The sequence below is a fragment of the Microcaecilia unicolor genome, chromosome 1, assembly GCF_901765095.1.
Source record: "Microcaecilia unicolor chromosome 1, aMicUni1.1, whole genome shotgun sequence".
Lineage (NCBI taxonomy): Eukaryota > Metazoa > Chordata > Amphibia > Gymnophiona > Siphonopidae > Microcaecilia > Microcaecilia unicolor.
This window is the reverse complement of record NC_044031.1, coordinates 273,350,976-273,366,176: the sequence shown is the minus strand read 5'-3', so window position 1 is coordinate 273,366,176 and position 15,201 is coordinate 273,350,976. Positions and strand designations below refer to the sequence as shown.

Genomic DNA, 15,201 nt, shown 5'->3' with positions numbered 1-15,201 from the left:
GGCAGAGAGGGACAAGGATGGACATGGGGGCCCAGGGAGAGGACAAATTGCTGGAAATGGAGGGGAGGGGAGAGAGGAGGATTGCTGGCTATGGATGGAGGAGGGAAGGGCAGAGAGGGACAAGGATGGACGTGGATGGGAGGACAGGACCCAGGGAGAGAGAAGAAATTGCTGGAAATGGATATAGAGCAAGAAATGAAGAAGAAAGGAGGAAAGTAAAGAAATAAATGGAAAGGAAGCCCTGGAAATGGAGTTAAGAGGACAGATAGCAGCAGACTCAGATACTGGGCCAGCATGATCGGAAAAAGAAAGTCACCAGACAACAAAGGTAGAAAAAAATCATTTTATTTTCATTTTAGCGTTTGGAATATGTCCACTTTGAGAAATTACATCTGCTATCTTATTTTGCAATGTATAGCAATTTGTTTCTAAGAATATTGCTGACAATTCCTGTCAGTGTGGCAAGTGGTGAGCGATCATTTTCACCGGGGGGGGGGGGGGGCGTGATCATTTTCATGGGGGGGGGGCGCCAACTGATAGTCTGCAGGGGGGCGCCAGAGACCCTAGGCATGGCCCTGCTCAAGGGCTATGGCTGCCCACCCCTGCCACAGAAGCTGCTCCCAAATCAGCCTCGTCTCCTCATAAACTAACAAGAATCAGCCCTCTCCATTTAAGACAATTTTCCTCTTACTTTAGTTTTTGTCCGTCTATAAAAACATTTTATTTTGCAAAGTATTATACTAATGACAACTAAATATTATTTTTGTGTTTGATTTTGTTTTAATTTTTTTTTTTTTTTGCTCCTGGTGCACGCACCAGTTTTAACATTTTGTATGTTGCTTAAAACCTAATATTAGGAATTGGGTGAATAATAAATTTAGGGGCTCTTTTAAAAGAGAAATATCCACTGGGAAAAATATTATTACTCCAATTTGACATGTCCAGCGCGTTCGACATGGTGGATCAAGAGATTTTACTCTACCTACTAGACACATTCGGAATAAGAGGAGACGTGCTAAACTGGATAAAGGGTTTCCAATCCTCACATACATGCCAAGTCAAGGCTAATTCCATCATTTCTGCACCTTGGAAAGCCTACTGTGGGGGTACCTCAAGGCTCACCCCTTTCTCCGACCCTTTTCAATATTATGCTGATTCCACTTCAAAAAGCATTATCTAAGCTCAGCCTTAACCCATTCATTTATGCGGATGATGTGACCATCTACATCCCTTTCAAGTCAACAATAGCCGAAATCTCCGATAAAATAGACACCAGTTTTTCCATCATGGATTCCTGGGCAAAGGCATTTCTGTTTAAACTTAACCAAGACAAAACACAATGTCTAATCCTTTCGTCCCAGCACAATAAAGTAGTCCAAAGTTCACTCATCATTAAGGACTTCAAACTTTCGATCTCAATTAGCCTGAGAATCCTGGGAGTAGAGTTGGATAACCACTTACAAGTGGACACTCAAGTGAAAATCATCACAAAAAGAATGTGGAGGCTGAAGCGTATCAGGCATTTTATTACAAGAGAGCTATTCCGTATCCTCGTTCATTGGCTGGTCCTTTCCCATATAGACTACTGAAGCGGGATATATGCTGGTTGTCGGGACTACATTCTGAAAAGGCTTCAGACAGCTCAAAACATGGCAGCAAGGCTAATAATGGGCAAATCGCATTTTGAACATGCTCAGCCACTACGTTTTAAACTACACTGGCTCCCTGTAAAAGATCGTATTACATTTAAAATCTGCTCACTAACACACAAGATAATATATGGTGAAGCCCCTGAATATATGCTTAAACTAATCGATCTACCATCTAGAAATGCGCTAATAACTGCAAGGTCCTACCTCAATCTGCATTATCCCAGCTGCAAGAACGTTAAATACAAGACCCTTTTTGCTTCGTCCTTCCCCTACATCAGTCCAAAATCCTAGAATGTTCTGCCAAAACAACTAAAAGAGCTAGTCGACCACCAACTGTTCAAGAAGTCCTTAAAAACATTCTTCTTCGACACGGCTTATTCTACTGGCAACTCCTATGTTTAACCTCTCTCTCTTGTTGACTGTACATGGTTATTCGCTGGTTGCTTTGCCCCTAACATTCACCCCGTGTTATCCCATGTTCCCTCCCCTCCTGTCACAATCCGTAACTGTGCCTTCTCTGTATTGTATCCTCATGAATTAACTTAAGCCACATTGCGCCTGCTCTTTTGGGAAAATGTGGGGTAAAAATGCATCAATACTAGCAGGAAATAAATGTAATTTTAGATGTATCTGACATAAGAAAGTGTGAATGCATTCATAATGCAATAGAAAGTAGGCAGTCAGTGAAGCAAGTACAGAGGATGAGAAGGAGAAGGTGAGATAGAGTTGTTTCATTCATAAAACACTCATATTAGCATACCAGGGAAGAAATAAGAGAGCCAAACCATAAAGATAGCAAAAAGAAGGGAATCAAGCCTTCAAGAACACTGCCAGTTAATGGCAAGGGATCAAAGAAAAATATTATTGACCAGAACCCTAGGTAAAGGTGAACAATACAGGAAGGAAATCACTAAACAGCTAAGACAGATACAGCCAGGAATTAAATTTGTCATGGAGGAGCAGTATTGTCCTTGGTGTTAAATAAGTCAGACATGGTCAGACATACAAGTCTAGGTGAACAAGATGAGAAATGATCACACACATGTAGAATAACAGATTCAATAAACAAAACTGAAAAAAAGGTAAAATGAAAAGGTCCAAGAATGAAAATTGATAAAGTCCAAAAGCTGGTGGTGGACAACTCACTTGAGAACCTTAGAAAAAAATGGGGGTAGAGAAATTAGACAGTTAAACAACAGAATAGGTGGAAAAAGCACTTTGAAGTTGTTAAGGAGGGTACAAGTTGGTAGGGAACTATACTACTACTATTACTACTGTTTAGCATTTCTATAGTAGTTTTAAGATTTAAAGTTCTGATCAAGGGCTTCTTTTACAAAGTCGCACTAGTGATGCTGGCACAGCAAATGTGATGAAGACCATTCAGTTCCTATGGGCTTTGTTGCATTTGCCATGCCAGAATCGCTAGCACAGCTTTGTAAAAGGAGCCCCCGAAGCCAGATGGAATTATCCACCTTTTATACTGAAACTTAAGGACTGATACAAATTAAATCAATAATATAAATAAAATATGCAGCTATTATATAAAAGACAAATGTAATACGTATTCTGCTTTTGGAATGGTGCCGAGAAGTCCTGGGTCCACTTCCAAGAGGCAGTGGGTTTAGCAAAATAATGCCTGATGCTTATATAGAAATTAATAGTTTATCAAGAAGGTATGCTTAATACAAATGTACAAACTAATCACACACACACACACACACTAACATCCGCTGCTTATATTGTAGGATTTGCTTATCCACTAGCTGAGATCATTTTCATGCACCTTCTCCAACTTCATGTGCAGTTTTCCTTGTTAGTCACCCTTATTTTCTATTTAATTTCTGTTACTTTACCTCATATGTCTAATGTTCCACCTCAGCTTACCACAACTTAGTCAGGTTTTCAAGATTTCCACAATGAATATGCATGAGATCTATTTACATACAATGGAAGCAGTACATGCAAATCAGTCTCACGCATATTCATTCTGAAAATCTTGAAAACCTGACTGGGTTGTGGGCATTGGACCGTGGTAATCCTAGGCAGTTGCTTTAGTGCACCAGAGTTTGAGGACTGAAGTACAGCTAACCACATGAAGCAGAACAGGGTTTAATCCTTTCCCAGAAGAAGAAAAATTAAAACCTATTTTGTTGTTTAATGCCTATATTCTGAATACTTGTGTGGAAAGCCATTTACCATTGACTGTTTGAAGAAATTCTCAGTCAAGGTTTATTAAAAAAAATAAAAAACACACGCCTGTTGTCTGAAATGCTTCATATGTACAATTATTGCACCTGACTTTGATGTCCTCCCCCTATCAGAGAATCCACTACTACTACTACTACTACTACTTAACATTTCTAGAGCGCTACTAGGGTTACGCAGCGCTGTACAATTTAACAAAGAGAGACAGTCCCTGCTCAAAGAGCTTACAATCTAATAGACAAGTGAACGGTCGGTCCGATAGGGGCAGTCTGGATTCACTGAACGGTAAGGGTTAGGTGCTGAACGCAGCATTGAAGATTGTTCTTAGAACATGGGAAGGGGGACCTGCTGGAACCTAAATAAGGCTTCTGAGTGATTCACCCCCCCCCCCCCAGAAGAGGGTTATGATAAAATAAAATGTTTAATAAAATTAAAACAAGAAATAACCAGAAGAGAGTGAAAGAGAAGTCACAGCAGAATCTGCCGAGTTTGAAAAAGGAGAAGAGCGAGAGAGGAAGAGAGGAGTGTATCAGAGAAAGTTTTCCCAGTAAATTTTTATTTGTGGAAGAAGGCAGAGAAAGAATGGATGGAACTGAAGAGAAAGGAAGCCAAAAAAGACAACTTAGGGGTCCTTTTACTAAGGTGCGTTAATGGATTTAGTATGCACTAAATAAGAAGTCCATTATATTCCTATGGGCATCTTATCATTTAGTGCACGCTAAGGGGTATGTTTACTAAGCCGGAGGGCGGCTACAAGAATGGTCAGTTGTCTTCGTTATAAAGGGTATGGGGACAGATTTAAAGATCTCAATATGTATACTTTGGAAGAAAGGTGGGAGAAGGGAGATAAGATAGAGATATTTAAATGCATAAGAGGGGAGTTTCTTCCTGTTGAAAGGAAGCTCTGGAACGAGGGGGCAAAGGAGAAAGGGGATAGACTCAGAAGTAACCTCAGGAAATACTTCTTCACAGAAAGGGTGGTGAATTCCTGGATCGGCCTCCTGGTGGAAGTGGTGAAGACAAAACTACTACTACTACTACTATTTAGCATTTCTATAGCGCTACAAGGCATACGCAGCGCTGTACAAACATAGAAGAAAGACAGTCCCTGCTCAAAGAGCTTACAATCTAATAGACAAAAAATAAATAAAGTAAGCAAATCAAATCAATTAATGTGAATGGGAAGGAAGAGAGGAGGGTAGGTGGAGGCGAGTGGTTACGAGTCAAAAGCAATGTTAAAGAGGTGGGTTTTCAGTCTAGATTTAAAGGTGGCCAAGGATGGGGCAAGACGTAGGGGCTCAGGAAGTTTATTCCAGGTGTAGGGTGCAGCGAGACAGAAGGCGCGAAGTCTGGAGTTGGCAGTAGTGGAGAAGGGAACAGATAAGAAGGATTTATCCATGGAGCGGAGTGCACGGGAAGGGGTGTAGGGAAGGACGAGTGTGGAGAGATACTGGGGAGCAGCAGAGTGAATACATTTATAGGTTAGTAGAAGAAGTTTGAACAGGATGCGAAAACGGATAGGGAGCCAGTGAAGGGTCTTGAGGAGAGGGGTAGTATGAGTAAAGCGACCCTGGCGGAAGATGAGACGGGCAGCAGAGTTTTGAACCGACTGGAGAGGGGAGAGGTGACTAAGTGGGAGGCCAGCAAGAAGCAGATTGCAGTAGTCTAAACGAGAGGTGACAAGGGTGTGGATGAGGGTTTTGGTAGAGTGCTCGGAAAGAAAGGGGCGGATTTTACGGATGTTGTAAAGAAAGAAACGACAGGTCTTGGCGGTCTGCTGGATATGAGCAGAGAAGGAGAGAGAAGAGTCAAAGATGACCCCAAGGTTTCGAGCTGAGGAGACAGGGAGAATGAGAGAGCCATCAACAGAAATAGAAAACGGGGGGATCTCTAAGGGAGCGATAGGGAGAGTAGATGATATGGATGGGCAGACTGGATAGGCTATATGGTCTTTATCTGCCTACATTTTTCTATGTATCTATGTAACTGGGTTAGTTTTGCACATGCCATGACATTAATGAACCTCACAGGGTATGTGGTATATGATCTGTCTCTCAAATTTACTAACACTGGCTGCTGTGACAGTATGAAGGCAAATTCTGGCAGTCCTGTTACAGTTTAAGGGAAGTATTATTAGTGCTGTAATAATATGCAGGCACATGTATGCAGAGCCCTGACAATTTAAGGAGATGTACCAGCAGTGTGAGGGGAAGATGTTAAAAGTATGAGACACGTGCCAGTGACAGTTCAACAGCATGAGGGGGTGCAGCAGTGTAATAATAGTATGGGACTGGGGCTATTTGCTTGGTGACAGTATTGGGAGTGGAGGAGTTACAGTGAGGTACAGGGAACATTCGCACAAAATATGAAGGTATGTGTGGCAGGGTATAGGTATTATGAATGAAGGAGTACTGTGATAATGGGCTGTGAGTGCCATCACAGTATTGGAGGAAGAGGGTGACACTAGCAGTGTTGTAACTGTATAAAAGCAGTATCCAGGGCTGTGAATGATGTGATATTGGGGGGAAAGTGGGTAACGCAGAGATTGGGGATGGAGGTGCTAATGGCAGGGCTGTAACAGTATGAGAAGGGTACTCAGAGGTGTAAGTGCTCTAACAATACTTGAGGAAGTTGTGGTGGTATTATTAGGACTATAACAGTATGAAAAGGGTACCTGGAATTACTACTACTACTAAAGCGAATGCTACATACCTGTAGAAGGTATTCTCCGAGGACAGCAGGCTGATTGTTCTCACTGATGGGTTGACGTCCTCGGCAGCCCCCTCCATCGGAAAGTTTACTAGCAAAGGCCTTTGCTAGTCCTCGCGCGCCCATGCGCACTGCGCATGCGCAGCCGTCTTCCCGCCCGAAACCGGCTCGAGCCGGCCAGTCCAGTATGTAGCAAGACAATACAGTCCAAGGGAAGACTCAACTCCAAAGGGGAGGCGGGCGGGTTTGTGAGAACAATCAGCCTGCTGTCCTCGGAGAATACCTTCTACAGGTATGTAGCATTCGCTTTCTCCGAGGACAAGCAGGCTGCTTGTTCTCACTGATGGGGTATCCCTAGCCCCCAGGCTCACTCAAAACAACAACCATGGTCAATTGGGCCTCGCAACGGCGAGGACATAACAGAGATTGACCTAAAAAATTTACCAACTAACTGAGAGTGTAGCCTGGAACAGAACAAACAGGGCCCTCGGGGGGTGGAGTTGGATCCTAAAGCCCAAACAGGTTCTGAAGAACTGACTGCCCGAACCGACTGTCGCGTCGGGTATCCTGCTGCAGGCAGTAATGAGATGTGAATGTGTGGACAGATGACCACGTCGCAGCTTTGCAAATTTCTTCAATGGAGGCTGACTTCAAGTGGGCTACCGACGCAGCCATGGCTCTAACATTATGAGCCGTGACATGACCCTCAAGAGCCAGCCCCGCCTGGGCGTAAGTGAAGGAAATGCAATCTGCTAGCCAATTGGATATGGTGCGTTTCCCTACAGCCACTCCCCTCCTATTGGGATCAAAAGAAACAAACAATTGGGCGGACTGTCTGTGGGGCTGTGTCCGCTCCAGGTAGAAGGCCAATGCTCTCTTGCAGTCCAATGTGTGCAGCTGACGTTCAGCAGGGCAGGAATGAGGACGGGGAAAGAATGTTGGCAAGACAATTGACTGGTTCAGATGGAACTCCGACACGACCTTTGGCAGGAACTTAGGGTGAGTGCGGAGGACTACTCTGTTATGATGAAATTTGGTATAAGGAGCCTGGGCTACCAGGGCCTGAAGCTCACTGACTCTACGAGCTGAAGTAACTGCCACCAAGAAAAAGACCTTCCAGGTCAAGTACTTCAGATGGCAGGAATTCAGTGGCTCAAAAGGAGGTTTCATCAGCTGGGTGAGAACGACATTGAGATCCCATGACACTGTAGGAGGCTTGACAGGGGGCTTTGACAAAAGCAAACCTCTCATGAAGCGAACAACTAAAGGCTGTCCCGAGATCGGCTTACCTTCCACACGGTAATGGTATGCACTGATTGCACTAAGATGAACCCTTACAGAGTTAGTCTTGAGACCAGACTCAGACAAGTGCAGAAGGTATTCAAGCAGGGTCTGTGTAGGACAAGAGCGAGGATCTAGGGCCTTGCTGTCACACCAGACGGCAAACCTCCTCCAATGAAAGAAGTAACTTTTCTTAGTGGAGTCTTTCCTGGAAGCAAGCAAGATGCGGGAGACACCCTCTGACAGACCCAAAGAGGCAAAGTCTACGCCCTCAACATCCAGGCCGTGAGAGCCAGAGACTGGAGGTTGGGATGCAGAAGAGCCCCTTCGTCCTGCGTGATGAGGGTCGGAAAACACTCCAATCTCCACGGTTCTGCGGAGCATAACTCCAGAAGAAGAGGGAACCAGATCTGACGCGGCCAAAAAGGAGCAATCAGAATCATGGTGCCTCGGTCTTGCTTGAGTTTCAACAAAGTCTTCCCCACCAGAGGGATGGGAGGATAAGCATACAGCAGGCCCTCCCCCCAATCCAGGAGGAAGGCATCCGATGCCAGTCTGCCGTGGGCCTGAAGCCTGGAACAGAACTGAGGGACTTTGTGGTTTGCTCGAGATGCAAAGAGATCCACCAAGGGGGTGCCCCACTCCTGGAAGATCTGACGCACCACTAGGGAATTGAGCGACCACTCGTGAGGTTGCATAATCCTGCTCAACCTGTCGGCCAGACTGTTGTTTACGCCTGCCAGATATGTGGCTTGGAGCACCATGCCGTTCCGGCGAGCCCAGAGCCACATGCTGACGGCTTCCTGACACAGGGGGCGAGATCCGGTGCCCCCCTGCTTGTTGACGTAGTACATGGCAACCTGGTTGTCTGTCTGAATTTGGATAATTTGGTGGGACAGCCGATCTCTGAAAGCCTTCAGAGCGTTCCAGATCGCTCGCAACTCCAGAAGATTGATCTGTAGATCGCGTTCCTGGAGGGACCAGCTTCCTTGGGTGTGAAGCCCATCGACATGAGCTCCCCATCCCAGGAGGGACGCATCCGTGGTCAGCACCTTTTGTGGCTGAGGAATTTGGAAGGGACGTCCCAGAGTCAAATTGGAGCAAATCGTCCACCAATGTAGGGATTTGAGAAAACTCGTGGACAGGTGGATCACGTCCTCTAGACCCCCGGCGGCCTGATACCACTGGGAGGCTAGGGTCCATTGAGCAGATCTCATGTGAAGGCGGGCCATGGGAGTCACATGTACTGTGGAGGCCATGTGGCCCAGCAATCTCAACATCTGCCGAGCTGTGATCTGCTGGGACGCTCGCACCCGCGAGACGAGGGACAACAAGTTGTTGGCTCTCGTCTCTGGGAGATAGGCGCGAGCCGTCCGAGAATCCAGCAGAGCTCCTATGAATTCGAGTCTCTGCACTGGGAGAAGGTGGGACTTTGGATAATTTATCACAAACCCCAGTAGCTCCAGTAGGCGAATAGTCATCTGCATGGACTGCAGGGCTCCTGCCTCGGATGTGTTCTTCACCAGCCAATCGTCGAGATATGGGAACACATGCACCCCCAGCCTGCGAAGCGCCGCTGCTACCACAGCCAGGCACTTGGTGAACACCCTGGGCGCAGAGGCGAGCCCAAAGGGTAGCACACAGTACTGGAAGTGGCGTGTGCCCAACTGAAATCGCAGATACTGTCTGTGAGCTGGCAGTATCGGGATGTGTGTGTAGGCATCCTTCAAGTCCAGAGAGCATAGCCAATCGTTTTGCTGAATCATGGGGAGAAGGGTGCCCAGGGAAAGCATCCTGAACTTTTCTTTTTCGATAAATTTGTTCAGGGCCCTTAGGTCTAGGATGGGACGCATCCCCCCTGTTTTCTTTTCCACAAGGAAGTACCTGGAATAGAATCCCAGCCCTTCTTGCCCGGATGGCACGGGCTCGACCGCATTGGCGCTGAGAAGGGCGGAGAGTTCCTCTGCCAGTACCTTCTTGTGCTGGAAGCTGTAAGACTGAGCTCCCGGTGGACAATTTGGAGGTTTTGAGGTCAAATTGAGGGTGTACCCCTGCCGGACTATTTGCAGAACCCACTGATCGGAGGTTATGAGAGGCCACCTTTGGTGAAAAACTTTCAACCTCCCTCCGACTGGCAGGTCGCCCGGCACGGACACTTGGATGTCGGCTATGCTCTGCTGGAGCCAGTCAAAAGCTCGCCCCTTGCTTTTGCTGGGGAGCCGCGGGGCCTTGCTGAGGCGCACGCTGCTGACGAGAGCGAGCGCGCTGGGGCTTAGCCTGGGCCGCAGGCTGTCGGGAAGGAGGATTGTACCTACGCTTGCCAGAAGAGTAGGGAACAGTCTTCCTTCCCCCGAAAAATCATCTACCTGTAGAGGTAGAAGCTGAAGGCTGCCGGCGGGCGAATTTGTCGAAAGCGGTGTCCCGCTGGTGGAGAGACTCTACCACCTGTTCGACTTTTTCGCCAAAAATATTGTCCGCACGGCAAGGCGAGTCCGCAATCCGCTGCTGGATTCTATTCTCCAGGTCGGCGGCACGCAGCCATGAGAGCCTGCGCATCACCACACCTTGAGCAGCGGCCCTGGACGCAACATCAAAAGTGTCATAAACTCCTCTGGCCAGGAATTTTCTGCACGCCTTCAGCTGCCTGACCACCTCCTGGAAAGGCTTGGCTTGCTCAGGGGGAAGAGCATCAACCAAGCCCGCCAACTGCCGCACATTGTTCCGCATGTGGATGCTCGTGTAGAGCTGGTAAGACTGGATCTTGGACACGAGCATAGAGGAATGGTAGGCCTTCCTCCCAAAGGAGTCTAAGGTTCTAGCGTCCTTGCCCGGGGGCGCCGAAGCATGTTCCCTAGAACTCTTAGCCTTCTTTAGGGCCAGATCCACAACTCCAGAGTCGTGAGGCAACTGGGTGCGCATCAGCTCTGGGTCCCCATGGATCCGGTACTGGGACTCGATCTTCTTGGGGATGTGGGGATTAGTTAAAGGTTTTGTCCAGTTCGCAAGCAATGTCTTCTTTAGGACATGGTGCAAGGGAACAGTGGACGCTTCCTTAGGTGGAGAAGGATAGTCCAGGAGCTCAAACATTTCAGCCCTGGGCTCGTCCTCCACAACCACCGGGAAGGGGATGGCCGTAGACATCTCCCGGACAAAGGAGGCAAAAGACAGACTCTCGGGAGGAGAAAGCTGTCTCTCAGGAGAGGGAGTGGGATCAGACGGAAGACCCTCAGACTCCTCGTCAGAGAAATATCTGGGATCTTCCTCTTCCTCCCACGAGGCCTCACCCTCGGTGTCAGACACAAGTTCACGGACCTGTGTCTGCAACCTCGCCCTGCTCGACTCGGTGGAACCCCGTCCACGGTGGGGGCGTCGAGAGGTAGACTCCCTCGCCCGCATCGGCGAAGCTCCCTCCGCCGATGTAGTCGGGGAGCCCTCCTGGGAGGTGGCCGCGGTCGGCACCGCACGCGGTACCGACGTCGGGGACCTCAACCTGGGCGATGGGCCAGCCGGCGCCGCGCTCGACGGTACCGGAGGCGCAAGCACCGCCGGTACCGGAGGGGTAGGGCGCAACAGCTCTCCCAGAATCTCTGGGAGAACGGCCCGGAGGCTCTCGTTCAGAGTGGCTGCAGAAAAAGGCTGAGAGGTCGATGCAGGCGTCGACGTCAGAACCTGTTCCAGGCGAGGAGGCTGTTCCGGGCTGTCCAGAGTGGAGCGCATCGACACCTCCTGAACAGAGGGTGAGCAGTCCTCTCGGTGCCGATGCCTACTGGGTGCCGAATCCCTCGGCGACCCAGAGCTCTCGGTGCCGACACGGGGAGGAGACCGGTGTCGATGCTTCTTCGACTTCTTCCGAAGCATGTCACCGGAACTCCCCGGCACCGACGAGGAGGACGTAGAATCCATCCATTCGCTTCCTCGGGGCCGAGACCGAAGAGGGTCGATCCCGGGGGGGCTGTACCGCAGGAGCCCTCAGGGTAGGAGGAGACCCACCCGAAGGCTCACCGCCACCAGCAGGGGAATGGACAGCCCTCACCTGCACTCCTGACGATGCACCTCCGTCCGACGACATCAGCAGACGAAGTCTCGGTACCACCGACGTCGATGCAGTCGCCCGATGCCTCGGCGCCGATGCAGAGGTCCGATGCCTCGATGCAGTCGATGGAGCGGCAGCCAAGGGAGATGGTCCGGACGCTGACCACGTCGATGCACTCGATGCCTCCGGTGCCGATGCCGACGAAGAGCCCGAGAACAAAACGTTCCACTGGGCTAATCTCGCTACCTGAGTCCGCCTTTGTAACAGGGAACACAGACTGCAGTTCTGAGGGCGGTGCTGGGCCCCTAGACACTGAAGACACGCAGAGTGCCTATCAGTGAGCGAGATTACCCGGGCGCACTGGGTGCACTTCTTGAAGCCGCTGGAAGGCTTCGATGTCATGGGCGGAAAAATCACGCCGGCGAAATCAAAAGCCGAAATGGCGAAAATTGAAGCACCAAATTTAGAGGGAGAAAAATCTCGACCGAGGCCAAACTAGGCCTACCCCGACAACGAAAGAAAACTTACGGGGCAAAACTTGAAAAATACGGGAAGGGCAGAAAACCCGACAGGGTCTTCCGGAACACTTCCAGAGCGCTTCCCAAACTTTTTTAGAAGAAAATACACGAAAAAACACGTCGAAAAGGACGCGCGAGGTCGACTCTCTGGGGCACGAACGGCGTAACACGACCGTACCGAGCGCGGACGAAAGAAGACTGGCCGGCTCGAGCCGGTTTCGGGCGGGAAGACGGCTGCGCATGCGCAGTGCGCATGGGCGCGCGAGGACTAGCAAAGGCCTTTGCTAGTAAACTTTCCGATGGAGGGGGCTGCCGAGGACGTCAACCCATCAGTGAGAACAAGCAGCCTGCTTGTCCTCGGAGAATAGCATTTATATAGCGCTACCAGACGCACGCAGTGCTGAACACTTGACATAGAGAGACAGTCCCTGCTCAAAGAGCTTACAATCTAGGTAAAACGGGCAGACAAGACATTACGGGCAAGGGAAATTACAGGGTAAAGAGGAACAGGGAGGAGGAGGGCAAATGAGTAGCGGTTAGGAGTCTAAGGCAATAGTGAAAAGGTGAGCTTTCAGCATAGATTTACAAACAGGTAGAGATGGAGCTAGACGTATGGGTTCGGGAAGACGGTTCCAGGCATAAGTTGCCGCAAGACAAAAGGAACGAAGTCTGGAGTTAGCGGTGGAGGAGAAGGGGACGACAAGAGAGATTTGTTCAGAGAGTGGAGTTCACGGGGAGGAATGTAGGCAGAGAGGAGAGGTATAGAGTGAATGCATTTAAAGGTCAGCAAGAGGAGTTTGGACTGTATACGGATGCGGACAGGGAGCCAGTGAAGTGACTTGAGGAGAGGGCTAGTGTGGGCAAAACGATTCTGGCGGAAAATAAGTCGAGCAGCAGAATTCTGGACAGATTGGAGAGGAGAAAGATGATTGAGCGGAAGACCAGTGAGAAGTAAATTGCAATAGTCCAAGCGAGAAGTAAAAAGGGTGTGAATAAGGGTTTTGGTGGCGTGTTCAGAAAGGAAGGGGCGAATTTTGCTAATGTTGAAGATAAAAAAGCGACAGGTTTTGGCTATTTGTTGAATATGAGGAGGGAAGGAGAGAGAGGAGTCGAAGATGACTCCAAGGTTATGAGCCGAGGAGACAGGCAGGATATGAGAGCCATTAACAGAGATAGAGAATGGGAGAAGAGGGGAGGAGGGTTTAGGGGGAAAAAATGAGAAGTTCAGTTTTAGCCATGTTAATGATATGACAGTATTAGGGAAGGGGTGAACCTAGTAGGGCTGTAACCGTAGAAGGTGGCAGCAATACTGGGGACTATGCATTTTGTGACATTATTGGTAGGGAAGTGGTACTATAAGGGCTACAATATTACGTATGAGGGGTTATCAGTAGCTGTGCCAGGTTAGGAAAGGCATGAGAAGTTGTACTAGCAGGGCTGTAACAGTACTAGAAGAGTCCTCAGGGGTGTGAGTGCTATGACTGGCTTTGATGAGTTAGTGGTGATATTGACAGAGATACTAGAGATTGTGCATGCTGTGTCCATACTGGAGAATGTAGGTGGTACTATCAAGACTAACAGTATGAGATGTGGACTCAGAGCTGTGTTATGACAATATATAGGAGACGGAGGTGAGGAACTGTATATGCCATGATAGATTTGTGTGTGTGTGTGGAGGGAGGGGGTGATGCTGTTAGGAGGACTAAAACTGAATAAGGGGACTGGGAATGGAGAAAGTGAACTAGAAGCTATGTATGCTGTGTGACAATATTTATAGAGGGTGTAATAATTTAGGAAGGGGGAAGTAACAGAATGAGCTGGGGAACCAGGAGCTGTAGGCATTAGCAGGGCTGTGCCAGTGAGGGGAGCATAGGGGAAAATAACAATATGTGAAAGGACCAGGCACTTTGGGTGCTATAATAAAAAAATTGGGGAGGGGATGGTTAACAGGGTATGAGCTATGAGGGCTTATGGGGGTGAACACTGGGAATGGGGACCAGGAATTCTGTGCACTGGCCTCTTCATTCTGGGGAGAGGGAATCAGGGGTGACTAGCAGGATTTGACCATATGAGGGTCTATGGGGTTGAAGTAACAAAAGAGAAGTGGGGACCAGGTGCTCTATGTGTTGGCCTTCTCACCTTTTTTTTTTTTTTGGAGGGCGGAGGGGGAAAAAGAGGTGATTAGCAGGGCTTAACAGTATAAGGGGCTATGGGGCTAAAGTAACAGAATGGAAGTGGGGTCCAGTCGCTGTGTCTCCTGTACCAGAATTGGGAAGAGGGGGGGCAGCAGGGTTTGACAGTAGGGGGGTGGGGGCAGTAGGTGGGCTGTCCCGCACAGTACCAGGGGGAAACTGTGAGTACTGTCTCACCGGGAGCGCTTCGGCCAGAGGGAGGCAGGCGGGGAAGCCATTGCTTGCTTTAATAGTTGCTGTTGCAGCACTTCCGCTTCTCTCCCAGCGAGAGAGACACGAGTGCCAGGCCCGGCCGAGCCGCGAGCAGAGCCCGGCACAAAGAGAGGTAAAGGATCCCCCCGGCTTTGCCGTCTGCCATGGAGGGGGCTGGGCTGCTCGGGTGGGGGTGGGGGTAGGGGTAGCGAGAGGGGCAGGGGCGGCCAGAGAGAGAGCGGGGAGAAAGGCTTCCAGTCCTATATACTCTCCCTCCCGCCCTACTTCCCGGGATCCCAGGTCGGGGATCGAGGGGCGGGGGAGTGAGAGTGCTCTCAACCCAGTTATGTGTCTACCGCGAGGAATGCAAGGGGTGGGAGCCAGAAGGCAATGAAGCCAACAGGTATCTCGAGCTTGGA

General features: G+C 49.1%; 1 protein-coding gene across 2 annotated transcripts in view; it reads left to right on the top strand.

Moving 5' to 3' along the window:
* Window positions 1–14,809: 14,809 nt before the first annotated feature.
* LOC115472456 (ubiquitin-conjugating enzyme E2 E1-like) overlaps window positions 14,810–15,201 on the top strand; it is a 172,095-nt gene continuing 171,703 nt past the window's right edge. The window contains exon 1 of one of the 2 annotated variants that reach the window (XM_030206752.1): window positions 14,810–14,915. Coding sequence is in view for 1 of the 2 variants with exons in the window: in XM_030206748.1 (XP_030062608.1) it covers window positions 15,173–15,185 (13 nt within the window). In the remaining variant the exon portion in view is untranslated. Of the gene's footprint in view, window positions 14,916–15,039; window positions 15,186–15,201 lie in introns of those variants that run through there. The other variant, XM_030206748.1, reaches the window with a different exon arrangement.